Source organism: Rhinoderma darwinii, chromosome 5 (assembly GCF_050947455.1).
Source record: "Rhinoderma darwinii isolate aRhiDar2 chromosome 5, aRhiDar2.hap1, whole genome shotgun sequence".
NCBI lineage: Eukaryota > Metazoa > Chordata > Amphibia > Anura > Rhinodermatidae > Rhinoderma > Rhinoderma darwinii.
In genome coordinates, this window is record NC_134691.1 from 102647981 (window position 1) to 102675303 (window position 27323).

The following is a 27323-nucleotide window of genomic DNA, read 5'->3' on the forward strand; positions in this document are numbered from 1 at the left end:
TGGGGGAATTACCCTAAACATGGGGATAGTAAAAAAAAACCTCTATCCGCTCCTATTGGGTTACCAGCGCTATCCATAGCACGCCTGTATTTGCAGCCGTTATGGCCCGAACGCGCTATGAGACTCTAATGCGTTTCATGCATTTTTCTGACAATACACAAATCCCCCCCAAGAAGTGACCCAGCCTATGATCGCCTCAACAAACTGAGACCCCTAATCTCCCTCCTAAGTGACTCATTTTTCAATTTATACACCCCAGGCCAAAAACTAGCGGTAGATGAGTCACTTATGTCCTTCAAGGGCCGTCTATCGTTTCGACAATACATCCCCTCCAAAAGAGCCCGATACGGAGTGAAACTCTATAAGGTGTGCGAGAGCACAACGGGCTACACCTGTGGCTTTTTCATTTATGAGGGCAGGGACCGCCACCTTAATCCCCCAGGATGCCCAGACGATATTGGCATTAGTGGGAAAATTGTCTGGGAACTCATGGTGCCATTCCTACAAAAAGGGTACCATGTGTACACCGACAATTACTACACCAGTGTCCCCCTGTATAAGTCCCTCCATGCTGCGAATACAGGGGCCTGTGGGACGGTACGAAAAAATAGAGTCGGCTTCCCTCAACGACTGGTGTCCAGGCGACTAGAAAGGGGTGCATCACTCTCATTTGCAAGTGACCAGTTGCTCGCTGTCAAATGGAGTGACAAAAAGGACGTGTACATGCTCTCCACCGTGCACGAGGACACCACAGTGGCAGTAAGAGAGAGGGGCGCTACCTCTGATAAGAGGAAACCGGTCTGCGTGGTGGACTATAACAAGTTCATGGGGGGAGTCGATCTATCTGACCAGGTCCTACAACCGTACCTGGTCAAGCGCAAAACTAGGGCCTGGTATAAAAAGGTAGCGATCTACCTTATCCAGATGGCCACTTACAACAGCTATGTGCTGTACAAGACCCAGGGAACGCTCAGTTTCCTACAGTATCAGGAGAAAATTATAGAGCAACTCCTGTTTGACTCCCCCGCACCTGGAGACTCCTTCGAGTCAGAGGATGTCAAAAGGCTCACTGAGCGCCACTTCCTCCACCCCGTCCCTGCCTCTGTGAACCAAAGATACACCCCCAAAAGAGATGCCGGGTGTGCAGTAAACACGGAAGGAGGAGCGATTCCCGGTTTTACTGCCCCATGTGCCCTTCAAATCCAGGCCTGTGCAACTACCCCTGTTTTGAGACCTACCACACCGTTTCTAATTATTAATTTTATCTATAATTTAGGGAAAACCAAAAAGGGTGGGGTGGGGGGGGGGGATTCTTTTTAGGGAGTCAATTTCATTTATGCATATATTTTTGTTTAGTTTCTGGGCTTTCCAAGGGAGGGAGGGATTCTCATGGGGAGGTTTATTTATTTCAGACTGTAAAACTAAATTTCCCCTTTATGATTTTTTTTATACAATTCTTGGACAATTAAATCCAGGACTTGATCACTCACAAATGAATACAGTTTATTGTGCAGGAGCCCACATCTGTCTATTCAGAACATGGACCCCACAAGCGTTCTTGAAATAAAAAATAAATGTGGGCATTGCCCGTGCCGCCCCTGAATTAGTGGAAGTCGTGCATTTTAGCAATGATTACAAGATTAATTTGCTGATGTATTTCCTTTTTCTAATAACTATGTCCTTCCACATACGGCTGTTACATTCCTAATTCTGTACCGTGATACTGGCATGATATTTTTTTTTTGGAGGATCTCTAATAATCGAGCTGTTCCTTATCAATACACCATGGTCTTTGTTACGGTTCTTCTGCAAATACTGACATCATTTTGGGGATTAGTGATCCTTTACTGTTCCTATAGATGGTTTTGGACACTGCCCCTCTATATATTCTGTAGGTGATTGGTTGTTTTGTGCACATAGCGGTTCCTACCTTGCCGGGCAGGGGCCTGTTATGGTGTACCGCGTCACTTGGCACATTTGTCCCTCATAAGGATTGATGGAGCTAAAGAGATGTTGTACAACCAGTCACTGAAAAAAAAATCCTTGTCATGACAGCCCTGCAGGTGTTCTTCTATCTAGTGAACAGACTCGAGTTTGCAACATAGTTGGATACATTTTCCTCCATTTGTTTGAAGATATTGCCCGTCACTCCAGTACAGTTTATTTTTTCCTCTCTGACTGATTTTATATTAGGACAGAATTCTGTCCACAATGACATCATAATGGCACCAACTGCTTCTTCAGCAAGACATAGTCATAAGTACAGGCAAATAAGTCTATAGCGACATGTATCCGTTATGAATACACGGCTTCACTTCTCTTCTGTATGCCGCACAAATTTATTAATGTGGCATATTTCTAACAAAATAACCTTCTACCACGTCTCCTCTATTTCATGTGGAAACGTAATAAAAGCTTGAAGAAAACATTATATACCCATAGTGTCTGAAATGATACCCATTATTTCCTCCTTTAAAAAATGTTTGGTCCGCATGCCCACTACACCACTAGATGAATACCTTTAAGAGTTTAGTTTTTAAAATGGGGTCATTTCTGCGTGGTTTTTTTTTTTGTTCAGGCAGCTCAATGCCTCTAAATGCATGATATGGGGCCTAGAATTTATTCAATTGTGCCCTGAAAGCCAAAGGGTGCTCCCTCTCTTTTTGGCCCAGCCACACGTCTAATAAGCAGATTGGGGCAACAATGAGAGTATTTTTGAAAACAGGAGAAACCGGGTGATAGATTTTGGGGTGTGTTTCTTCATTCTCATGGTCGCTTTACACAGAAATCTGTCTTCAAAGTGATATTTTTATGGAAAAAGTTTTTTGTTTTTTTTTTTCACCTGCTATGCATTAAATTTAGCAAAAAACTGTGGGGTCAAAATACGCACTACACCCCTAGATAAATACCTTAAGGGGTCTAGTTTTCTAAATGGGGTCGTTTATGGGGAGTTTCTATCGTTCTGGTAGTTCAAAACCTCTCCAAATATACAGTGGGGCCTAAAACATTTTCAAGCAAAATATGAGTCCTGAAAGCCTCCGGTTCTCCCTTCCTTTCAAGCCCTGCTGTGTGTCCAGGCAATGCATTAGAGTCACAATGGGGGCATTTTTGAAAACAGGGTGATAGATTTTGGGGTGTGTTTCTTCATTCTTATGGTCGCTTTACACAGAAATCGGTCTTCAAAGTGATATTTTTATGGAAAAAGTGATTTTTTATTTTTTTTCACCTGCTATGCATTAAATTTAGCAAAAAACTGTGGGGTCAAAATACTCAGTACACCCCTAGATAAATACCTTAAGGGGTCTAGTTTTCTAAATGGGGTCGTTTATGGGGAGTTTCTATCGTTCTGGTAGTTCAAAACCTCTCCAAATATACAGTGGGGCCTAAAACATTTTCAAGCAAAATAGGAGACCTGAAAGTCTCCGGGTGTTCCCTTCCTTTCGGGCCCTGCCGTGTGTCCAGGCAATGCATTAGGGTCACAATGGGGGCATTTTTGAAAACAGGAGAAACAGGGTGATAGATTTTGGGGTGTGTTTCTTCATTCTCATGGTCGCTTTACAAAGAAATCGGTCTTCAAAGTTATACTTTTATGAAAAAAGTGAGATTATATTTTTTTACGCCTGCTTTGCATGAATTCTTACAAAAAAACTGTGGGGTCAAAATACTTACAACACCCCTTAATAAATACCTTAAGGGGTGTAGTTTGCAAAATGGGGTCACTTGTGGGGGTTTCCACCATTCTGACACCTATGAGCCTCTGAAAACCTGGCTTGATGCAGGAAAACCAAATGTACTTCAAAATGTATAAAATTATTACTAAACTTGTAAGTCTTCTAAATTGCTCAAAATATTTTTTTTTCAAAAGTGCTGCCAAAATAGAGTAAAGAGATGGAAATATATATTTAATTAAAAAAATTGTACAGTATGTGTGTACATATGTGACATATTGCCGTTAAAAATAGGGAAAAATGATAATTTTTACAAAATGTCTTCATTTTTTCTATTTTTTTATTAATTTCCATAAATCGTATCAGTCTACTTTTACCACTAAAATAAAGTACAACATGTGACGAAAAAACAATGTCAGAATTACTTGGATATTCAAAACTTTCGCTGAGTTATTCTCTGATAAAGTCACACATACCAGATTTAACAAATCTGGCTTGGTCATTAAGGCCCAAACAGGCCCGGTCATTAAGGGGTTAAGAAAGTCATTAGCATAAAGCTAATATAGGTCATAACTCCGTCAAAAATGATCGTTTTTCTAAATAAACAAACGTTGCTGTAATCTACATTACAGCGCCGATCACATCATGTACAATATAGGGCACTTATAATATGGTGACAGAGCCTCTTTAAGGGCTCACAAAAGCCAGTAGTAGTCCAGTCTACTCTTGGTTATCCCCATTGTTTACAAAACTCCACATTAGATAGGAATGACAGATAAAAGGAAAAAAATAAAATAAAACACATCTAAAACAATATAACTCACATTTTTATTAATTACAGATCATTTCTCGTATAGCTCTAGGCTTTAATTTTTCCAGTGCAAACAGAGCACCCTACCCATTAAAAGGTGCTAAAATACAAATAATGTCCATATTTATAAAAGTAAAAATATACATATTAAATATTTTTTCTTTTTTTTAAATCAAGCATTGATAAACGGTTTATTATTCTCACCATTAAATAGTGTACTAAGCAGGAAATTGGATGACATGGCAGTAAGCTTTATATATTAAATCCCACATAGCCCACTGAGTGCAGCATATGAAGTCTCCAGGTTTACAGCTACATAGGCATAATATCAATTAAACGTATACAGCCTTATCTACCTGGCACCTAATAAGCACTAAAAATGCAAGTATAACGCTTGAAACATTCAAAACAAAACATGCTTTAGTCTGTAACTAGCCATTGAAAGAGAGAACTGTGCAATTTTAAATCTTCTGTTCCTTGCCTTTCGTGGAAAACATTGCATTATATGGTTGTCTTCTCCGTGGTCTCTGACAAGGGGACATCTGCTCTTTTATGTAACCTTTTGGAGAAAAGCAAAGCATTGTTAATCATTTACCTCTAAAGCAATGGCAAAATCTGCATTCCCATATAAGCCATTTATGCTTAAAGAGGCTCTGTCACCAGATTTTGCAGCCCCTATCTGCTATTGCAGCAGATCGGCGCTGCAATGTAGATTACAGTAACGTTTTTATTTTTAAAAAACGAGCATTTTTGGTCAAGTTATGACCATTTTTGTAGTTATGCAAATGAGGCTTGCAAAAGTCCAAGTGGGTGTGTTTAAAAGTAAAAGTCCAAGTGGGCGTGTATTATGTGCGTACATCGGGGCGTTTTTAATACTTTTACTAGCTGGGCGCTCTGATGAGAAGTATCATCCACTTCTCTTCAGAACGCCCAGCTTCTGGCAGTGCAGACACAGCGTGTTCTCGAGAGATCACGCTGTGTCGTCACTCACAGGTCCTGCATCGTGTCAGACGAGCGAGGACACCGGCACCAGAGGCTTCAGTTGATTCTGCAGCAGCATCGGCGTTTGCAGGTAAGTCGATGTAGCTACTTACCTGCAAACGCTGATGCTGCTGCAGAATCAACTGTAGCCTCTGGTGCCGACACGATGCAGGACCTGTGAGTGACGACACAGCGTGATCTCTCGAGAACACGGCTGTGTCTGCACTGCCAGAAGCTGGGCGTTCTGAAGAGAAGTGGATGATACTTCTCGTCAGAGCGCCCAGCTAGTAAAAGTATTAAAAACGCCCCGATGTACGCACATAATACACGCCCAGTTGGACTTTTACTTTTAAACACACCCACTTGGACTTTTGCAAGCCTCATTTGCATAACTACAAAAATGGTCATAACTTGACCAAAAATGCTCGTTTTTTAAAAATAAAAATGTTACTGTAATCTACATTGCAGCGCCTATCTGCTGCAATAGCAGATAGGGGCTGCAAAATCTGGTGACAGAGCCTCTTTAAGCATCTCTGAGTCCGCTGTATTTTGTCAGAGGCTCTATTAGCCAAAAGGCACAATATACGGTATGTTATATTAAATAGGGCAGCATATTTAGGTGACAGTCGCTTTAAAATTAGTTCTAAGCTAACGCTAATAGACAATTTCTCAGAAAGAATCTCCATCCCTGCAGGCATGCTCTAAATTAAATGGCCACTACCTGCGCATGTAGCCAGATGTACCCTAGAGCGACTGCTAGTTGCAAAGCTGTTTATTATAAGACGTAAGCACTACACTTTATGTACACATTGCACAATCACATTATTGAAAGGGGTCTTTCTGTCTAATGTAAAAGAAGATTTTCTAGAGTATTCAATATAAAATCATTTTGTCTTCTGGTCCATTGGGGTACACAGATCATGGGTGCAAGCTCTTGCCACTAGGAGGCGTGACACGAAGTATAAAAAAAGTGTTTTCCCCTCCAAAAGGATATACCCCTCCTACTGAGCTATTCAGGATGTACATAAGCAGTAAGAGAAGCAGAACACAAGGTAAAGAAAACAAACAAAACCAGAGATAAAAAAAACCTCTGCACAATGGACAACTATATCAACTCTAGAAACCAATGGGTGGGAGCTGTGTCCCCCAATGAACTAGACGAGAATTTTTTTTTACGGTGAGTACACAAAAATGTAACTTTTCTTGTTAGTCTCATTGGGGGTACAAAGACCCTGGGATGTCCTACAGCAGTCCCTAGGGGTAGAAACAGATAAAAGGAAGTGGTCATTTATTTAAGAATAAGTATGCACCCTGTAGAAATGGGAAACGTGTGCAGAGAAGACCAGGTAACCACCTTGCACGCTCGAAAGCATGATAGTACACAGCCCAGCAGAAGCGATATTCGTCTTAGAGGCAGACAAACCCTTCCTCTGATATTACTGGACCACAAACAAAGACTCCGATCTGCGAAAAGAGGAAGTGAGGGAGAGGCAGACCCGCCAGGCAAGAACAACATCCAGGTTGTGAAGAGAGTGTTCCTTAGGATGCACCAGAGACGGACAAATGGATGGCAAATCGATATCCTCGTTAAAGTGGAAGGAGGCCACCTTGGCAAGAAAGAAGGCACAGTACATATCACTGCCTTATCCTGATGGAGAGTTAAATACAGGGATGTCAGCTCAAAAACCCTCCAGATAGAGGTCAGCGCCATGGGAAATACCACTTCCAAGGTGAGTGAGATCAAGCAAAGGTTGACGGGAAGGAAAAATTGCTATTGGGACCACAGTACTCAGTTGTTCCGTCAGCCTCATAGACTTTGAATGGAGCAGCACTGTGGAAGCCCGGGCTCCACTCCATTCAAAACTCCTCCCAGCCGCAAGACGGTGGCTAGAAGTTTGAATGGAGCAGAGGCAGGGGTCCCGTGTTCTGGAGATCGGTGGGTGTCCCGGCGGTTAGACCCCACTGTCTAACGTTTTTCGCCTATTCACTGGATAGGTAAAAAATGCTAGAGGCTGGAATACCCCTTTAAGTTTATAGTTTGGGCTATTACAAACTAAATTAAATTGCAAACTTAAATTTGGCAGTAGCCTTGGTTATGCTGTGGTTTTTAATGATCGATGATAACTTTTTTTTACCATTTTAGTTTAGAACATCTACCAATGATTTTAGTATGAATTACTGGTTGTGAGCGAATATTCGGTGAAAAGAATATCTCTTACCTCTCTCTTTGCAAGTCTGGGTAGAAGGAAAGCCCACTTCCCAGAAGTTCTCTGGAGTACTAGGTGGGATGTAACGGAAACGGTGCCTGGAGCAGGCTGCCAATTTCTTAGCTCTCTCTTCTTCTGGAAGGTCTGCATAGTACTGGTAAGAGATCAAGTTATTTTTCTGCTAAGATTTGCTAGCAAAAAAGATATATTACATTTCTAGGCTACAAAGCTCATTGGATAAGGCTGCTGAATTTTCAATTTTCACACAAATCTGTCTCATGATGGCTTCTATAAGAAACACCACTAAAATCTTGGCTATGTTAATGGTCACCAAGTAGTAATATTGCAATTTTGTTTACATATAATGATAAATTTATATGCACTATGAATTTTATTAAAATAAAAAAACATTTTTTAAATGTATCTATTAGTAACGTCACCAAGGCACGTGGCTGATTAGGTTACGTAACACTGTGCCACTATAGAGGACACATCAGTACTTTTTAATAAAAAAACAAAGGGCCAATGGTTGAAGATTGACAGAATTCATAAAGTACATCGTACATTCATTTTTTTTTGGTTTATTGCCCACAGCATTTTGGTGTTGAATCTTCAAAAAACCCCTTTGAAACAAATGCTGGCTACCGATATTAAGACCATTAGGCTTCATCCACACGATTGTATGAATGGTCTGTGTGAGAGCCACGTGTTAAAAAGGAGGTCCGATACAAAATATGCACCTATCACATTGGCTATTCCTATGAAGAATTATTCTAATCCCCTCTCCTTACAGGGCTGAACAAAATTTTAATGATCTCTTTATTATACCCTTTATGCAGAGATATTTAGTCTAGGCCCTCCACTGGGAATATCCCCATGGCTTTCACGTGTTTTATCCTGCTGTTCAATGTTTTTAGACTATTTATTCTTCTTGTTTTAACTCTTTTTAAAACTTCAAGATAACAGATGCCTCTTCAAAATAGGAGAAAGAAGTGATGCTTGGAACAGGAGACAAAAACAGTACATTAACTTACCAGTTCACATTCCTTACAAGTGTGCCCCAGCAATTTTCTTCTCTCTTCCTTGTTTCGCACAACCTCAATATGAGGAAAATCCACCATAGACTTTTTCCTATAAAATAGGAAAATAAAAATTATTCAATAACACATAGACAAATAGACTGTATTTGTACTGAGATTCTTGTAAGCGCTTCTTTTATCCATTGAGAAAATGACTAAGGACCAGTTCACACAGTTTTTGGCACTGTTTTTGATGCGCATTGATCAAACAGTGTAGGAAACCACGCAAAAATTTTTACAACATTTCCTCCCAGCCGAGGCATTTTTTTTCCTGCGAGCAGGAAAAACACTTGCGAGAAATAAAAGCGACATGCTCTTTCTTCCCGCGGTCCCGTCTCGGACCTCCCATGGAATCAATTGGAGGCAAAGAAAGTGTTTTTGCCCTCGGCCCAAAAACGCGGCAAAAACGCGGAAAAGAAAGTGCAGGTAGGGTAAAATCTGCCGCAAAATTCCTGCCTTCCTGCAAAGATCTCAGTGTGAACATACCTAACCTGTTCACGTAAACGTTCTGATTTTCATGTGGGCTCACCACACATCCCCACACAAATGTGATAGGAAACTTGGCTGTCATACATGCAGCCAAGCATCCTGCCTAATGACAGAGATCTCTGCTGCTTCACCCGTTAATTTAAAGGTTATATAAACCTTTGTAGCCTTTTTTTTCTAACTGAAATGTATGTGTAATGTGATTAAAAATATGCTTTATTTTTTGCGATGCAGCTTCTGTTTATGTATCACTGTACATAGAAGCTGTATAGCTCTGCAGTAACTGACTGCTGGACTGACAGATCGGCAGACAGCATCTCCTGCGTGCCTCTAAAACACAGGATAACTGTAATACAGACCACATCTAAGTTCATGAACTTAGATGTGATCGGTATTAGGGTTAACTTCGCCCATAAAAGCCACTCCGCCCATAGAAGAATCTGAGAGGCAATGGTGCCGCCTTAATGGTTCAGATAGGCAATCGCTGTGGAGTTGTCAGACTGGATTCTGACCGGGAGATCCCACAGAAGGAGAGTCCAAAAGGGGGCCAGGAAGATTGCCATCAATTCCAGAAGGTGGATCTGAAAGGTAGCTCCTCCATCAGGGAAGTGCCCTGAACCGCGTGGAGGCCAAAAACCGAACCCAACCCAGACAAACTGGCATCTGTTGAGATTGCAAGCCAATGGAGGGGAAAAAGGACCACCCCAGTGTGATGGCCAGAGAAGTCTCCCACCAGTCTAACTCCTCATGAATCTGAGAGGGCAGGACAATCAACTTCTCCAGAGAGGTCTGAGACTGGTCTCATTTTGAAACGATTGCCCCTCTGGAGGAGCCTGGAGTGGAATTGCACATATGGCACTGACTCAAAGATTGACACCATCCTGCCCAGCACCCGCATGCAGAAGCAGATAAAAGAGGGAGTGTTCTGTCGATGGAGGGCCACTTCTGTCTGAAGGGTCGTGACCTTGTCCTCTGCGAGATGGACCCTTGCAGACCTGGTGTTGAAGTACATTCCCAGAAACTCCATGTCCTCTACGAGATGGGAGCAGGGAGAATTTCTCCTCATTGATGATCCAGGGGAGAGGCAGGAGGGGCATAGAGTTCGGCCACTATCTGGGATGGCAAGCGCTCCGAAGACTCAACCATGGTTTGAGAGAGTTTGAAAATATCATCACTCATTCAGGGGGTGCCACATCCTGTGGTGAGGGGTAGCATTCTGGGGGATCCTGAGTTTCAGACACTGTAGGCAGAATGGGGCAGACTGGCCGCATGAAAACTTTTTATCACAACCGCCACAATTGTAGTAAGAAACCAGGGCCGCTTATGTCGGCTGCCTGGTAGAATCGTCCAAAAGATGAGTGAGAATATGTCACAAGGAAGCAGGGAAAACAAATCTACAACCCACACTGAAAGTGTGAAAAGTGACCTCCTAGGGGGAGCTGCACCTAAGAAATAAAAAAGTGACACCTTAGGAAAAAAACAGATAATCAGCCCTAAGGCTGGACTACCACCAGGCCCCTGATATTGTGTACCACTTGGTAAAAGACTGGAGAGGCTGAGGAGTCCGAAGAAGGAAAAAACAACGGCTCCTGGAGCAGCAGCTGAATAGATGATCGCTCCTTAATAGTAAAGTAAAAGAGAATAGCGGTTCCCCTGGCATATATATATATATATATAACCTCACTTTATGAGTGGAGGCAATTTTGGTAAGGCTCTGTTTAACCTCCTGAGTTGTAGAGACCCATAATATGCACCCATATACTGTACTTATAGAAGACCATTTTGTCCCCTTTATATTCCTCCAATTTCACATGGATTCATATAAAGTATTTTCTTTGTGTTTAGATTCTGTTTGAATCCGGTACAAAAATAATCATGGCATTCTCCGTTGTTTGCTGTAATATAGAACTGTACAGAGCATAATGTGGTGGAATAAGGAGTGACTCAGTGCACCTCTGTGCAGCCTCCTGCATCTTGGTAAATTCAGTATGATGTGGGTACCAGCGTATCCAACGTTGATCCAGGGTCCAAGTCACAAAATAAAATAAAAGATCGCAGCACTCCAGGAATTTGAATATATGTGATGCGATTTATTTACCCATGTAGATAAATACTTTTCATCCCTCTCAATCCCTGTATTACTCAAATTATTCAGTTTACAAGCATGCAAAATAGCTGTAGTAAATGCTCTCGGTTTACCGTGTAATTCAACGTCTGACCCTTTAGGGAAAGTTTACACGCGGCAGATTTGTTGCAGAAAAATCCATTCCATATAGCTGAACATTTGCATGGATTTCTACAAGCCCCATGCAGATAAATAGGATACTTACAGAAATTTCTGAAACAAATCTAATGCATGTGAATATACCCTTATAGAGCCTTGAAACATGACTCAGGTTATCAGTCAAATCAGAAATACCCATCTGTAGAATGCACAAGAAGCAGAGTCAGTTACAAGCGAAAGCAACTTGCATAATGGCAAAGAACAAGCACGAGAAAATCAAAATCAAATTCTCTGTGGCTATAGAAGATTTACCAACATTGTTAAAAAAATGAAAAGGAAAAACAAAATTTTTTTTCGTTTTCTAAATAAAAGTTTCAGTTGGTACATTGCCTTCACTTACAAGAGAACTGGCTTACTGGAAAGGGTCATAAATATTTTTGAAATCCTCGTTTGTACATCATAAGGACAATGACTGGAAATGTGTTGTTCCAAGAGACCATGCAGAGAGTGTGCAGGTTATTTTCAGAAACAGTGAAGAAGCTAGAAGTTAGAGACACAGAGGTTAAAACATAAGGGCTCATGCACACGACCGTAGCCATGTGCACGGCCGTGATTTTCGGGTCGGCCGGCAGTGGACTGTCAGCCGCGAGCCGCCCACAAATCGCGGGACATGCACATGGCCGCGGAAATAATTTTCAATGAGCCCGGACCGCAGAACAGGGCCGTAATAAGACAGGTCCGTTCTTTCTGCGGTGCAGGCTCCCGGGCCATGCACGGACCGTAAAAACTACGGTCGTGTGCATGGCCCCATAGAAATGAATGGGGCCGCAATTCTCCCGTGGATTTTCGGGGGAATTGCGGCCGCAAAAACACGTTCGTGTGAATGAGGCCTAAGAGGGAGCAACAGTCAGTAAGACCCAAAGAGCAGGAGAGTAGGGAAACTACCAGGAAAAGGAAGGACAGAATCTGTGGACAATTCCTGCTGTCAGTAAATGATATTAGATTATTAGCATTAGAATAGAGTAGTGGGTCAGGTAACTTCAGTGAGGACATGCATGAGGGGGATGTATACAGCAAAGCTTCATGTTATTATGTGTGTCTACTTTCTGATTTATTGTGTAGAAATAACTTGTCAATATAAGTTATATTCATCCACCCTGGTCATGTGTACTTTACCTACATATAAAGTATTTAGAGATAACATTTTACAGTCCGATTACAATGGCTTATGTCCATATTTATTGACTTACCTTTCAGCCTCTTGTACATATGGCTCTACATATGCCTTCTGCTTCTGGTAAGCTTCTCCTTTGCCTTGGTTTTCTAAAAAAACAGCACTGTAAACAAGCTAAGAAAACCATGCGCACCATGTCATACACTACAGGAGAATGCTAGGATAAAAAGAGCTTGCTAGATATAAAGGCATGTGTTTTCAGTAAACTGGCTCTCTTTCAGAAAATACTACAGGCCACTGCTTTCATTTTTCCAAAGGCCCTACTGGTTGCAGCTCCATAAAAGCCAGTTATATCAGATCACCAATGAAGGTTATAAGGTTTATTGGTTAAAAAAAAAAAAAAAAAAGGGAAATTTCAATCTTAATAGAGAATTTCATGAGCTGCCAGTAATAGCCATGGTTGATCGTTTTTTTGTTTTTTTTTAAAAGAACAAAAAACCACAAGCTCTAGAGGCCTCACTTTAGCCTTTAGCGAATTTCCAATTGTAATTATCGGATTGACAGCTGCATCCACATGCAGCTCAATGTATTCATCCTGTCTTTGAAGATTAACTGTATTTTCAGAAAATATTTGATATGAGAGACATATCAGAAGTTTTGATCATTGGGGGTCCGGGTGCTGAGCCCCCGACCGCTGCTGAAACTAAGGTGCAGTTGCCCTCAGCTGAGCGTTGTGCACATTTGGCTTTGATCGGCGCTCCTCGTAATGCTGAAGTCGGGCTCCTAGATCTTCTACGTTAGCCCATCTTCAGGCTGACGAGGAGAGAGATAGCTGCCACCGAAAAGTTTAAATAGAAACATGATCAGAAAATAAGGTACTTTTAATTAATACATAATAAAAAAATTGTGATACATTCGCTTTTGCAGGGTTTAATCGGAGCACAAAGATGACTGACCTGGAGACCTTCATTAGACGCCCAGGCTGCCAAGACAACCATCGCTCCCCCGCAGTCACGTCAAAGGGGTAAGTGATGGAGTGACAGAGGGGGCTCTCGTGCTCTAACGGCTTAACCCATTAGTGACCGCCAATACGCCTTTTGACGGCGGCCACTAACGGGCTTTATTCTGATGCATAAGACTTTTTACGGCACTGCATCAGGATAAAGTAAACCGAGCAGGGAGCCGTCAAATCTCAAGTATCGATCTCTCCCGTTTAACCCTTCAGATGCGGTGCACAATAGTGTGCACCGCATCTGAGTGGTTTTTGGAGAGAGGGAGGGAGCTCCCTCTCATCCCACCGACACCCGGCGATAAGATCGCCGAGTGTCTGTGTCTCCAATGGCAGCCGGGGGCCTAATAAAGGCCCCCAGGTCTGCCTGGAGCGAATGCCTGCTAGATCATGCCGGAGGCATGGCCTAGCAGATGCCTGTCCGCTTTAAACGGACAGGCAGTAATATACTGCAATGAATGTAGAGAAGAATTGATCCAGCGCTGATGGTAAGTTAAAAGGGAAACCGGAGTCCCATGTTTATTGGAGAAAAAAGCATAAAACAGAAGGGAGACGCAGTCCCAAGGTGTGAGTAGTCAGGGCTTGAACCTGAGCCTACGCGTTTCGATCGCAATCTGCGATCTTAGTCATGCATTTGCCATGACTAAGATCGCAGATTGCGATCGAAACGCGTAGGCTCAGGTTCAAGCCCTGACTACTCACACCTTGGGACTGCGTCTCCCTTCTGTTTTATGCTTTTTTCTCCAATAAACATGGGACTCCGGTTTCCCTTTTAACTTACCATCAGCGCTGGATCAATTCTTCTCTACATTCATTGCCTTACACCGCGGGCCGTCGCGGGGATCCGACTGACGCTGTCTGGAGACGCACACTGGTGAGCTGGAGGTTCTCTCCCTTTCTTCAGTAATATACTGCAATACAAAAGTATTGCAGTGTATTATAAATGCGATCGCAGAATCGCATATTATAGTCCCCTAATGGGACTAGTAAAAAAGTAAAAAAAAAGTTTAATAAAGTTAATTTTAAAAAAAATGTGAAAAAAAATGAAAAACCCACCTTTTCCCCTTACAAAATGCTTTACTATTATAAAACCAAAATAAAGTAAAAAAGTTATACATATTTGGTATCGCCGCGTCCGTAACGACCCCGACTATAAATCTATAACATTATTTAACCCGTACGGTGAACGCCGTAAAAAATGTAATAAAAAACTATGGAAAAATTGCTGTTTTCTGTGAATCCTGACTTTAAAATATGTGATAAAAAGTGATCAAAAAGTCGCATCTACTCCAAAATGGTACCAATAAAAACTACAAGTCTTCCCGCAAAAAAAAAGCCCTCATACAACCGCATTGGCGAAAAAATAAAAACGTTACGGCTCTTAAAATATGGGGACACAAAAACAAATAATTTTGAAAAAAAAGCGTTTTTACTGTGTAAGTAGTAAAACATACAAAATCTATACAAATTTGGTATCGTTGCAATCGTAACAACCCGCTGAATAAAGTTATTGTGTTATTTATATCACACGGTAAACGGCGTAGATTTAAGACGCAAAAAAGAGTGGCGAAATTTCAGGTTTTTTTCTATTCCCCCCCAAAAAAAGTTAAATGTTAATCAATAAATAATATGTCCCCCAAAATGGTGCTATTAAAAAATACAACTTGTCCCGCAAAAACAAGACCTTATACAGCTATGTCGACGCAAAAATAAAAAAGTTATAGCTCTTGGAATGCGACGATGGAAAAACGTAAAAAATGGCTTGGTCATTAAGGTTTAAAATAGGCCGGTCATTAAGGGGTTAAATGCTGCGGTCGATGTTGACCACAGCATCTAAATGGTTAAACAGTCAGAATCTGAATTAATCTTCGATCATAGCAGTTACAGTGTAGAGCAAGCAGCAACATACAGTTGACACCCGGCTAGGTATCGTCCGCTCAATCCCCCCCCCCTTACCAACTATGATGTACAGTGACGTCAAATGTCGGTAAGGGGTTGAAATTTAAAAATCTTGCTACAAAAAGTCTGTGTGAATCCCCAGTCTATTTTGTAAGTTGCTAGTCAGTCCATAGATCCACAGAAGTTCTTAAAGCGAATGTATCACTATTTTTTATGTATTCGTTAAAAGTAGCTTATATTCTGATTACATATTTTTTGTTTGTTTTTTTTCCAATTTTTGGTGGGAGTTATCTTTTACAGAGCTGCAGTCTCCGATTCAAACAGAACTGTGTTCATACTAGCGTAACAAGCAGCTGTCTGGAGAATATCTGACCTCTTCCAGTTATGGATACTCTCTTGTGGAGTGCAGGTCCATCAGGTTCTTCCTCAAAGTCCAACCTCTGGGAAGGGCTTTGTTCTTGGGCATATGACACATACTCGCCACATTCTGTCTTGTCAAACATTTCTGCAAAACTGTCACGTCCTTTATTTGCCTCAGCTGCAAGATAAGACATTACCAAACTCATCAGCTTGTGTCAGATATTCATCACTACTACTGTAGTTAAACTTAGACTTAAAACTAGACTAGACAAGCAGAGGAAGCACAACATTTATCACAATGACGACCACTGTATGATAAATTTTGCGCATCTTGCTAGACATGTTAGACAATTATCTTCCTTTTCTCGTCCTTTTGGTTGGCTTACTTAAAGAGTAACTGCACTTTCATCGAACTTTTGATAGGTAAGAGACATCTCAAAAGTTTGGATCAGTAGGGTCTGAGTAACAAAAACCCCAACGTTGCTGAAACGAAGGTGAGAAGCGCTCAGCTGAGCAATTTTCACCTTCGGCTGTGAACAGTTCTCCCGGTCAGGCTGAAGACCACTCTCATAGACGTTCTATGTAAGCTATCTTCAACCTGATAGGGAGCGCTGATCAGTCGAAGGTGCAAAGCGCTCAGCTGAGAACTTCTGCACCTTAGTTTCAGCAACGGTCAGTGTCTCACGATTCAAACTCTTGATATGTCTCTATGAAATATCAATAGTTTAAAGAAAGCGTAGTTACTCTTGAAGACCAAGATTTTGAGGACAAGTTTTGGTGCACTTTGGCGCATTTTAAGACACTTCCCTTTTTGCTGCATGATGCACCTTTTCTAGACAATTTTCCTAACGGTCTAGTAAGGCACGGAAAGTGTCTAAAACACATAAAAAAAAGCTGGCGCAACTAATATTTTCTGGCGCAAATTGAGCCAGACTTCTGGCGAATTTAACTTAGTAAACCTCCCCCAGTGTCTGCAACAATGTAAATATATGCGGTCAGAAATGACTTACATGGACTGTCATCAGTGTTCTCCTGATTTTTTATCTTCAGCAGCATACTTTCACTGACATAGGTGTAATCCATATCTTCAAACTCCAGATTGACGTGGCACCCATCCTTGTCAAAGACAACACAATATGCCTATTATTCATATTGTCTGAAAAATAAATTCCTTAAAAAGGGATACTAAGGGTCAAAACTAAACTTTCCCATGTGTACCATTATGGTATTCCATGTGTCCACCTGTTATTTTTATTGCTGTTTCTATCTCTACATATAATATACAATGTGAATCCGGCCCGGTGACACACATTCTCTTCTTGAGTCTATACAGATCTGTGTGTCACCCATCACAGACTTCAGCAGTTCCTGTACCACACTACCTATGCAGAGGGGGGGCAGAAACTTCTATCGTCAGCTACCACTAATAATTAGGTTCCTGTCACACAGGTATAATGTAGAAGAATATAGTGCAGCCTCCCTGTCTGTATACTTACGGTTTCTCAGCTTATTTAGGAGAATATAGAGAGAATGATAATCACAGTGCCCCCCAGCATGCAGAAATGGTATGGTCTTTAGCTGGTCATGTGATGCTGTGCTGAAGCCTCATGCGACTGATAGCAAAGCAGAGAGGAAGAGAAAGCTGGGTAAATCTAAATCAAGATGGAGGCTTTTTTAACCATTTCCGGACCGCACATAGACTATAAACGCCCAGGCGATCCGCAAGTAACTCCGCAGGGCCTTTCCAGAACGTCCTACAGAGTTATCAGGTTTGCCGCTCTCCGGCGGTATTTAGCTCCGTGATGCAGCTGTCTCTAGACAGCTGTATCATGGAACTTTAACCGGAGACCACTCAGCGTGGGCTCCGATCATGTGACAACCTGTCACAACGCTCATATTGCTCCTAACAGCATCGCTTACGCGCCGACTGTGAGGAGCTCTGTGATACAGCTGTCTAGAGACAGCTGATATCACAGAGCTTTCACTCGGAGACCACTCAGTGTGGTCTCCGGTCATGTGATCGCATGTCCCATTGCTCCTCCCAGCAGCGCTTGCACGCCGACGGCAGGGAGCTTAGCTATGTGAACGCTGTGACAGCCTGTCACAGCGATCACATGCATGCTGACGTTAAGGAGCTCCATGATACAGCTTTCTAGACAGCTGTATACCAAGCTTCAGAGTGGTCTCTGGTCAGGTGATCGCTGTGACACCCTGTCACAGCGATTACCAGTTGTATCTTCTCCCTCTCTGGCAGACTGCCAGAAGAGCAGAGGAATAATGTAATGTTAAAAAAAAAAAAAAAAAAAGAACCACATACACACACTTTTTTTCAATAAAAATGTTCTCTATAAATAAATTTGTCTATCTGCTACAGGGTGACTTTGGCCACGCACGACACAGGTCGACCGGCCAAAGATCGCTATGTCCCGTAACCTACAATGCATGTAATAAAAGTCAATGTGGTTGTGTCGCAACGCGCAAGTTGCCACGACATGATAGTTGCAAGAAATCCAAACGGTCGTGTCGCAGTTACATGCAGGCCGCAACGCAACCACATTGACTTTCATTACTTGCGGTGTAGGCTATGGGACATAGCTATCTTTGGCCGGTCGACCTGTGTCGTGGCCAAAGTCACCATGTAACTCACAGGGAGTATTTTGCAGGCAAAAAAAAAAATCTGCCTCAAAATCCCTTACAGAAGTTTGAGACAGATTTAGACCTGCCTGCATTTTTTTGCCTTGTTTTTCGCCCGAGGCCATTGAGGACCGCGGGTGTAAAATGCTTTTTCTACCCCTCCAGCCGCCCGGGGAAAAAACAAACATTTCAGCCGTATATTGGCACTGATTCAGACGCGGTTTCCACGTTAAAGTCAGCGCCAAAAAACACTGTGTGAACTGGGCCTTAGGGTGACGGTAGATGTGGCGGATTCACTGCAAATTTTACCTGCGGCTTTGCGCAGGCAAAGTCTGCAGCGGATTACAGTACAAGGCAAGATGAGATTTTATAAAACTCATCTGCATGCTGCAGACATTTTACACAGCAGATTTTCAAATCTTTGATATGTCGTTAAATTCCATAAAATAATAATTTTTCGGGTGTCAAAGGGGTTTTCCAGTCCACAAAATTTGATGGCCTATCCTCAGGATAAGCCATCAATATCTGATCAGTGGTGGCCCGTCTCACGGCAGAAGGGGCCGCGATGCTCGTACGATCGTCGCTTCCCCTTAATTTCCTTTACTGCTCACACTGTGAATCGCGGACACACTTGTAGCAGCGGTTCACAGTATTAGTCTGTTCACTTCAATGGGAGAAAGCGGTAATACTGTGAACCACCGCTACAAGTGTGTCCGCGATTCACAGTGTGAGCAGTAAAGGAAATGGAGAGGAAGAGCACTGTGGCCCCTTCAAAACAGCCGATCGACGGGGGTGCCGGGTGTCGGACCCTGACCAATCAGATATTGATGGCCTATCCTGACTGGAAAGTCACAACACCTGTAATGATCATATGGTATCAGCGAACCAGCTTTGGAAATCACCTAAAATCACACATTCACATTTTTTCGACTTTTTTTTACATTTTTCATTCCATATTTTTTTAAAAAGTCAAATATATCTTTATTTTTTTTTTACACAATAAAACAAGACCAAATACATGTAGGTTGGAAAAATAATAGAACAACAATTTGCTTTTAAAATTGACACATGGCAAAAACGTAAAAATTGGCCAGGTCAGGAAGGGGGGGGGGGGGGGCGGTAAAGCTCCTGGTCAGGAAGTGGTTAAAGCACAGACAAGGCAGGAGCACAAAGAGTAAATACAATCTACATAACGGAAGTGCAGTGTGGTATACAGTCAGGCGGGAAATGCAGACCTGGAAAGTTGTGATTCCACTGGAGGACTTTCATTTAGCATTTTCTTCTCTTACCTTTCCATCTACGATAGTGGCGTCCATTTTATATTGAGAAAGGTCTGCTCCTGGATCAATGCTCCACTGCACATTCTCCACAGAAGCTATGTATTAATAAGAAAACATTGCTGCAATTAATGTTTTATCTTTGCAGGTACAGCGATGACCATTAAAATGATTTCCCGTAACTTAGTTAAAACGAAATACAATAAGTTAGACAATGTCTAGACACAGTATGGTAATCTTATAACTGAACTGAGATAACCAACATATAACACAAGTATGTTTTAGATCTTCTACAGCCTGGACAGAAAAGTTTAGATTTCAATTGTACATGTCAAGATGCACTGTCCATTAAATAGCCCCCTGAAATATGTTTATTTGAGCTCTTCTAACACGTCTGTTTCAGTAAATACTTATATTCCCAATAAAAAAAAACTGTTCTAGAGCACCTTTTGTTAGGACTCTACATTGTGCCGATTCTCTTTCAATCCTCTTGGAAATGTGTAACTAAATTTGACAACTGGGGGTTACCATTCTTCTTGTCTAAGTGGGTGTCCCTACACACTCGGATAAGGTCCAACAAGTACGAACAGTGTCAGACTCTGTACGTACACCATATTCCAATGCTAAATTTCACAGGACACATAGGAGAACCTTTTTATTTTTTTGAAGACTTCCACAGACATAATCAAAAAGAAGTATGCGTGGGGGACGTAACTTGGACATGGTAGGGGGAGGCGGTGTTTTGCTTGTGCTCTGTGATAACAGCTAACAACACAGGGACTAGGTTATAGTTCAATCCTCTCCATAAACTATGCCAAAAGGAAAAAAGACCGAGCCTAAACCTCCTGCCACACCAGCAACCTCGGTAGCCTGCTTTTCTTGAGTTTCCCTGGGAGACTTTGCTCAGGCCCATCATATTACCTACATCAGTTGCATCCAAGTCGCAGGCAAAGAGACCTCCTCCTAGCCCGAGCACTCTCATTCAACTGATTTTTGCCTCGCAGAATCGAGAAGCATCCTTTCATCCTGATGGTTCTTCCGCCTCTCACAGCCCAGTTTCTATGTTGGAGGCCCCCATGCTCCGGGAGCTGAAATAACTGCTACAGGACATGCCTATCCGCGCTGACCTGGAGGCCCAGTTTGCCCGCCTAGAGGACCGTCATGTAGGACACCAAGCTGACAATTTCAACGGCCTCTTTCACGATATCTCAAACACATCAGAGAAGAAATGAGATAGACTGAGACTGCCATCTCATGGCGCGGGACGTCACTCTTCACTTCAACTATGTCAAGAACCGTAGGCAATCAGTGGGCAACGATGTCCTGTACAAGTCTGTCACCTCTATATTAAACTGGTTGCTTTATAAGATGGAGGACTCAAACCTGGCACTTGACAGGGTCCTTTGAGTCAAGGGTCCTAGGCTTCAGGATTGCACAAGATATTTTGTGGCTTGTCCATTTCTTTCAACAGAAGGAGTAAATTGTCCGCATGGCTTGGGATATGGGTCCTTCATGTACAACGTAGTCTCCATCAATCTTCTTCCTGATGTCTCCTGCTCAACATGAGAAGAACAGTTAATCCTCTCCTAGATAAGGTTTATGAGACAGGAGCCTCTTACCGATAAGCAACCCCTTTCACATAATCACGCACAAGTCTGGCTCTGAACTTGTGGTCTAGTCCCAGGATGATCTACAATATGCATTATCTTCTCAGGATCGACTCTGGTCCTGGTTCCCGATGGGACCCTCCCAGGTCCTATCATTCGACCTCTGAAGCAACAGAGAATGGCAAGTTTTCCACTCTGGTCAAATCTCCTTCATCTCAATTGGCTGGCCCTGAGCCACTCCTGGACTCCCGCATGGTGGCACCGGAGTTACCACCGACTGTTTGAACCGCCATACCTGCTATTCCATTGGTGGCGTGAGTATCCTCCTTATTTTGAACCATATATCATTCCCTTCCAGTCATATATTCTCTGACTGGCTTGCATGCCCTGAGATGGCCCAGGACAATCTCAGTACGGGGCAGTAATGACCGCATGGGGTGGTCAGACGGACTGCCTCCTCGCATGTTCAACCTTTTTGCTTAGTTGTTTTGCTGACTGTGCCCCTTAGGTCTATTAGCCTTTAGGGCACCTGTAGTCCTGAGTCCTAGGGATGCTTCCAAGGAAACAGACACTCATGGACTGTACAGCGCTCCAACGATTTTATAATGGCCCCGGAAATAGAATGCCCACCCAGTTGCCCTATGGTGTTTTAGTCCTGTTTGAGATTGCATTGCTCAGACATTTTCCATGTTTTTCTTTGCAGGTGCTCCATGGTTTTGGGTATATAGGGTTGGATACTTGGTCTTTCCGGTGGGGTGCAGATGCATATCCCATTTACTTGACCCACCCTGTAATTGGGTCCCTATCTTCCGTCTGCCATCTTTGCCCCTGCAAGGGATTCCCCTAGGTAAACCACCCTTGACTGTCACAAGCATTGCTCATTATCACCCCTGACCTTTTCCACTTAATTTGAGCTGCAGACTTATGCTGCCTAATTTCATTTCCCTTGGGCATGCCATTCCTTAACTCATAGCCTCCGGTTTTACGGTTTCAGGGGAAACCCCCCATTCCCATAATTGTATGCTGTATTCGCTCAGGTGTCTGCCCCCCTGTTGGAGTCATGATCATGAGTATGCACCCCTCTTTTAATGCCGGACTGTGTGCGTGAGCCGCTGGGCTCTCTCCTTTCCTTCTCCCCTTGTATTCTCTGCCCGGTTTGGGGCACTCCATGGTATACAGGTATCCTATTTTTTCCTCTGAGCTCTCTTCCATAGTCTTCCCAATCCCTCCCTCTGCTCCCACCCTTTTTCTTGTGTGTGGTTGTACTGCCCCCCCCCCTCTTCTCGTGTGCACATGGACTGGATAAACATTGTGTTGCTGAATGCTTGGGGGTGAATTCTCCTCAAAAAACGATCCATCCTCCTTGCTTGCTCTAGAAAAAGCGAGATTCTGTTGTCCTTTTGCAGAAGACGCATTTTTGCAGTGATCAAATACCTTGGCTTTCAAAAAAAATAAAAAAATTAAAAATCCTAGATGTCCATCATAGCTGTGCTTCTGATTTTAAAAGCAAGGGACTCTATCTTGATATCTTGTAACACTCCCTGGAAGTTCTTGGATTGTCACTTCAATGAGGCAGGTCGCTACGTTTTCGTGAAAGGTAAAATGGTGGATTCCATCAACACTTATGGTTCGGTCTACCTTCCAAATAACCGCCAACCTGCTTTTCTGGAGAGTCACTCAGAGAGATCGACGGTTTCTTGGAAGGGTGGTGGTTTGGGGGGGGGGGGGGGGGATCTTAACATGGCCTTGGAACCTTTACTGAACACTTCCAGTGGTACTTCTCATCTCCTCAATACTGCTATGTAGGGCTAAACGCTCCTTGCAAGAATTTAAACTCATTGACAAGTGGCGCACCTCTCATCTATCAGATCAAATTATACTTTTTTCTCTCATCCACATAATGTATACTTCTGACTAGAATATCTGCTTCTTTCTCATAGCCATCTCTACCTTCTCCACCCGGCCCATGTGGATTCGATCACTTTCAGAAACCACGCATTATTTACCTTGTCTTTAGCATTCCCATCTTCCAAACCTTGTTTTTGGCACTGGTGCTTGAACGAGAGCCTATTGTGGGACCCCACTGTGGCGGAAGAGATACGTAAAGACATAACCAACTTTTTTGCCCAGAATGCCACCCCTGATACTTCCCCCGCAATCCTATGGGAAGTCCATGAATGCTTTATCGGAGGCTCCCACTTGAAGAAAGATCAGGGAGCACAGCTTTCAGCCTTGACAGCTAAGATAGGTGAGCTAGAGGGAGTTCACAAACGCTCAATAGCCATGGTGGTAAGGGAATAACTGTGCCTCCTACGTGAGAAGCTTAAATCCTTAACCCTCTCCCATGCCAGTGCCTCTTTGGTGAAATGTTGCTGATATTTTTAAGAGTTTGGATCAAACCGAGTAAGACTTTGGCAAGAGCTTTCATGATACAGTGAGCCCTTGTTTTGGTCCCCCAAAATGTCTCCTCTCTTGGATCAAAAGCCTTCCATTATAGTCACAGATTGCAGAAACATTCCACCCTTATTATTCATCTCTATATGACCTCAATCAACCCAGTAAAATGACAACAAACAATTCATGACTACTTGGCATGATCCGGACTCCCACAGCAATTCCATATAGGAAACTTCCATCTCTGTTATTGAATTGCAGATGGCCATCACAATTTTGCAGATAGGCAAGGCCCCAGGCCCGGACAGCCTAAGCCTCCCCTACTTTAAAATTCTTCTATCCCATCCTGCATACTCGTTTTCTTAACCCGTTTAACTCCCCTTCCCAAGGCCACTCGCTCCAGATTGATTCTCTTCGAGCCTACATATCTGTCATACCCAAAGAGGGTAAGGATCAAATGCAATGTCTCAACTATAGACCTATCTCCCCTCCTTAAAGGTGTTTTCCCACGAGGGATGTTTATGACATATCAACAGGATATGTCACAAATGTCAGATGGATGCGGGTACCACCTATTTCTAGAACGGGGCTCCCGTTCTAGCTTTGTCTACTATCGTTGAGTCCCGGCCACTTCCGGACTTTATGGTCGGGAGTTACGAAAACAGAGCTACGCTGTTTCCGTAGCTCCCATAGTAGTGAATAGCAGTTACGGAACCAGAGTAGCATGCGAGTTACGCTGTTTCCGTAACTACCATTCAGTTCTATGGGGCTTACGAAAACAGCGTAGCTCAGCGAACTACGCTGTTTTCACCTTCATGGTCGGAAATCAGCCAACACACAGAGGTGGAACGGGGTTTAGGGGCCCCGTTCTAGATATAGGTGCGGGTCCCAGAGGTGGGACCCGCATCTGACATTTATTACATATCCTGTGGATATTCATGATAAATTGTAACCTGATTATCCACAGCACTCGGTCGGAAAATATTCATTCAGTTCCAGAAGGATTCAAATACCAAGTCCAGGGATCCCTTCCGGACAATGAATTGATACAAAAAACTTGAGGACAGCATCCATATGGCAATGTAGTAAAAGGTGTTTTATTAACACATCCCAAAGTGCTACGTTTCGACTCCACAGGAGTCGAAACATAGGACTTTATTATTGAGATGTGTTAATAAAACACCTTTTACTACTTTGCCATACGGATGCTGTCCTCAAGTTTTTTTTTATATATCCTGTGGATATGTCATAAATGTCCCTCGTGGGAAAACCCCTTTAATGTGTACCTTAAGTTAATTGCCAAAATTCTTGCCACTCGCCTTACCCCGTTATTGCAACATATTATTCATGGAGACAAGGTTGGTTTCATGCCAACCAGGTAATATTACCAGAGCCATAAATATAATACACCAGTTTGTTCTGGATATGTCCTACTAAGTAGTTTGTTTTTTCTATAAATCTTTTTGTAATTGTTTACTTGGGACAGCACTGTATAGTACTCATCTATGCCTAGTGGGGTCTCTATTGGATAATCTTTATAATTTTTGATAGTACACCACATCTCCTCTTCCACACCTGCCCTTCTACTCTCCACCGATGCTTAAAAAGCATTCGACTGGGTGGACCGGGGATCCTTGTCCCATAGCCTACTTCACATACCCTTCAACACATGTGCCTTGGGCCCAAAACACCACGCTAGATAAATAGCCACTATTCTCTCCCTTCCACAGAGGTTAGCATAAACAGGGTTCTACTACCCTATAAAGAACGGAACCCGCCAGGGCTGCCCACGGTCTCCTCTCATTTTCATATGGACACTCGAGCCTTTCCTCCAACAAAATCCGGATATTTCTAGAATTCAAACTTCTTTCCAATCCTCTAGTCTCTCCTCCAAATCTCCTCAGAATTCTCATAATATATTGAAATGTCCAATTATTTGATTAACCTACAGAAATCGGAGGCCCTGAAAATTTTTCAATCATCCATAATGCTTTTGTTCATGTCCTCCTACTTCCACTTTGGTTGGTCCTCTTCTACAATCAAGTATCTAGGAGTTAATTTAGCTTCCCAAGTTGCCCAGCTATATATCAGGTAAACTTTACCCACTCCTCCGGACAGTCAAAGCAGACCTAGACTGATGGACTTTCACATGGTTTGATGGCTTTTCCATATTCAAGATGAATGTTCACCCCGGATCATCTACCTGCTGCTGGCCCTGCCAATCCATATTCCCCAAGTATTTTTCGATAGACTCTCATCCCTTCTCATCAAGTTCATCTGACCAAATAAACCTGCAGGAGTTGTTAAATCCATTCTCTTCAGACCTAAAGAGACAGATCGACTTGGTTTACCAAATGTCCATTCCTATTACATTACCTCCCATCTTACCAGAGTTGTTGACTGGCATTGGTATGAGGACACTAAAATTTGGGGGCAGATGGAGTGCTCTTTTAGCTCCACCCCACTGACTCTGGCTACCTGGCTTGACTCTTCCCCTCCAGGTCTCCATCTTCATCCGACAATTTCCACGCTGAAAATGGCTTTCAAAACCTTTTTGTCGGGCTACATACCGCTACAATCTTCTCTTATGCTGCCTATCTTGAAGAACCTGGCATTCCACCCCAGCTTGAAGGATCTGACTTTTCATCGATGTTTCCATGCTGGCAGTTTTATTCAGTGGAATTCCTAGCCTACACTAGCCTTCATGAATAACATTACGGAATCTTGCCCCTAGAGTTTTGGAGAGGCACCAACTACATAATTGTCTGGTCTCCCTTCCTCCACCCAAAACTCTTACCCATGTCCCCCAACACATTGGAGACTTTGTGTTTTGGGTCAGGCCCAGTTAGACTTATTGCTAAAATATGCAATGTAGGGGTCCCCTCCAGATCAGCAATTTCCACCCTTGCTTTTTAACTGGGAAAGGGATTTGAACTTCTCTGCGCTGACCAAAAGCTTAGGTTATCGCCAGACTCATGGCTCCTCGATATCTAGCCATTTTCAAGAACCAGGTTTAAAAGTGCTATTGAGATGGGACCGGGTTCTAGCTACTCCACACAGGATGATGCCAACGGTTCCTTCGGCTTGCTGGTGCTGTGGCACTGCAGATGGGACTACTTTGCACATCTTTTAGGAATGCTTAATTTTGGCACCTTTTTTGGAGAGGTATGGATAATTGATGCAAGTGATCCCCGTCCCCCTCTTCTTCTTCGCTTTCTCATTTTCTACTCTCCTCCCCTGTTTTTAATAAATCTTCTAAAATTTGTTAGATAATACTTGTATGTAATACATATGTTGAGCTTGCGACCACATAAAATGCTTTGTGTACGTGACGCTGGACCCACCTGTTTTGGGGTCCACATCCCTCTCCGTTATAGATTTATTTTTTTTAATGTGTTTTGCAAAAATATTAAAAAAAGGATTTAAAAATTAAGAAAAAGTAGTGTGTTGATGAAGGCAAAACTATCTTCACCTTCACAGATTTCCCTATGCCTTTCAAACTTGCTGCACCAC

General features: G+C 42.7%; 1 protein-coding gene across 2 annotated transcripts in view; it reads right to left on the reverse strand.

Moving 5' to 3' along the window:
* Window positions 1–4477: 4477 nt before the first annotated feature.
* RBBP8 (RB binding protein 8, endonuclease) overlaps window positions 4478–27323 on the reverse strand; it is a 61310-nt gene continuing 38464 nt past the window's right edge. For both annotated transcript variants that reach the window (XM_075826352.1, XM_075826353.1), the window contains exons 13-19: window positions 19822–19907; window positions 16909–17014; window positions 15912–16076; window positions 12707–12779; window positions 8702–8798; window positions 7680–7821; window positions 4478–5038 (exon numbers count right to left, since the gene is read on the reverse strand). In XM_075826352.1, the coding sequence (XP_075682467.1) occupies window positions 4941–5038; window positions 7680–7821; window positions 8702–8798; window positions 12707–12779; window positions 15912–16076; window positions 16909–17014; window positions 19822–19907 (767 nt within the window). In that variant the 3' untranslated portion in view covers window positions 4478–4940. The remainder of the gene's footprint in view (window positions 5039–7679; window positions 7822–8701; window positions 8799–12706; window positions 12780–15911; window positions 16077–16908; window positions 17015–19821; window positions 19908–27323) is intronic.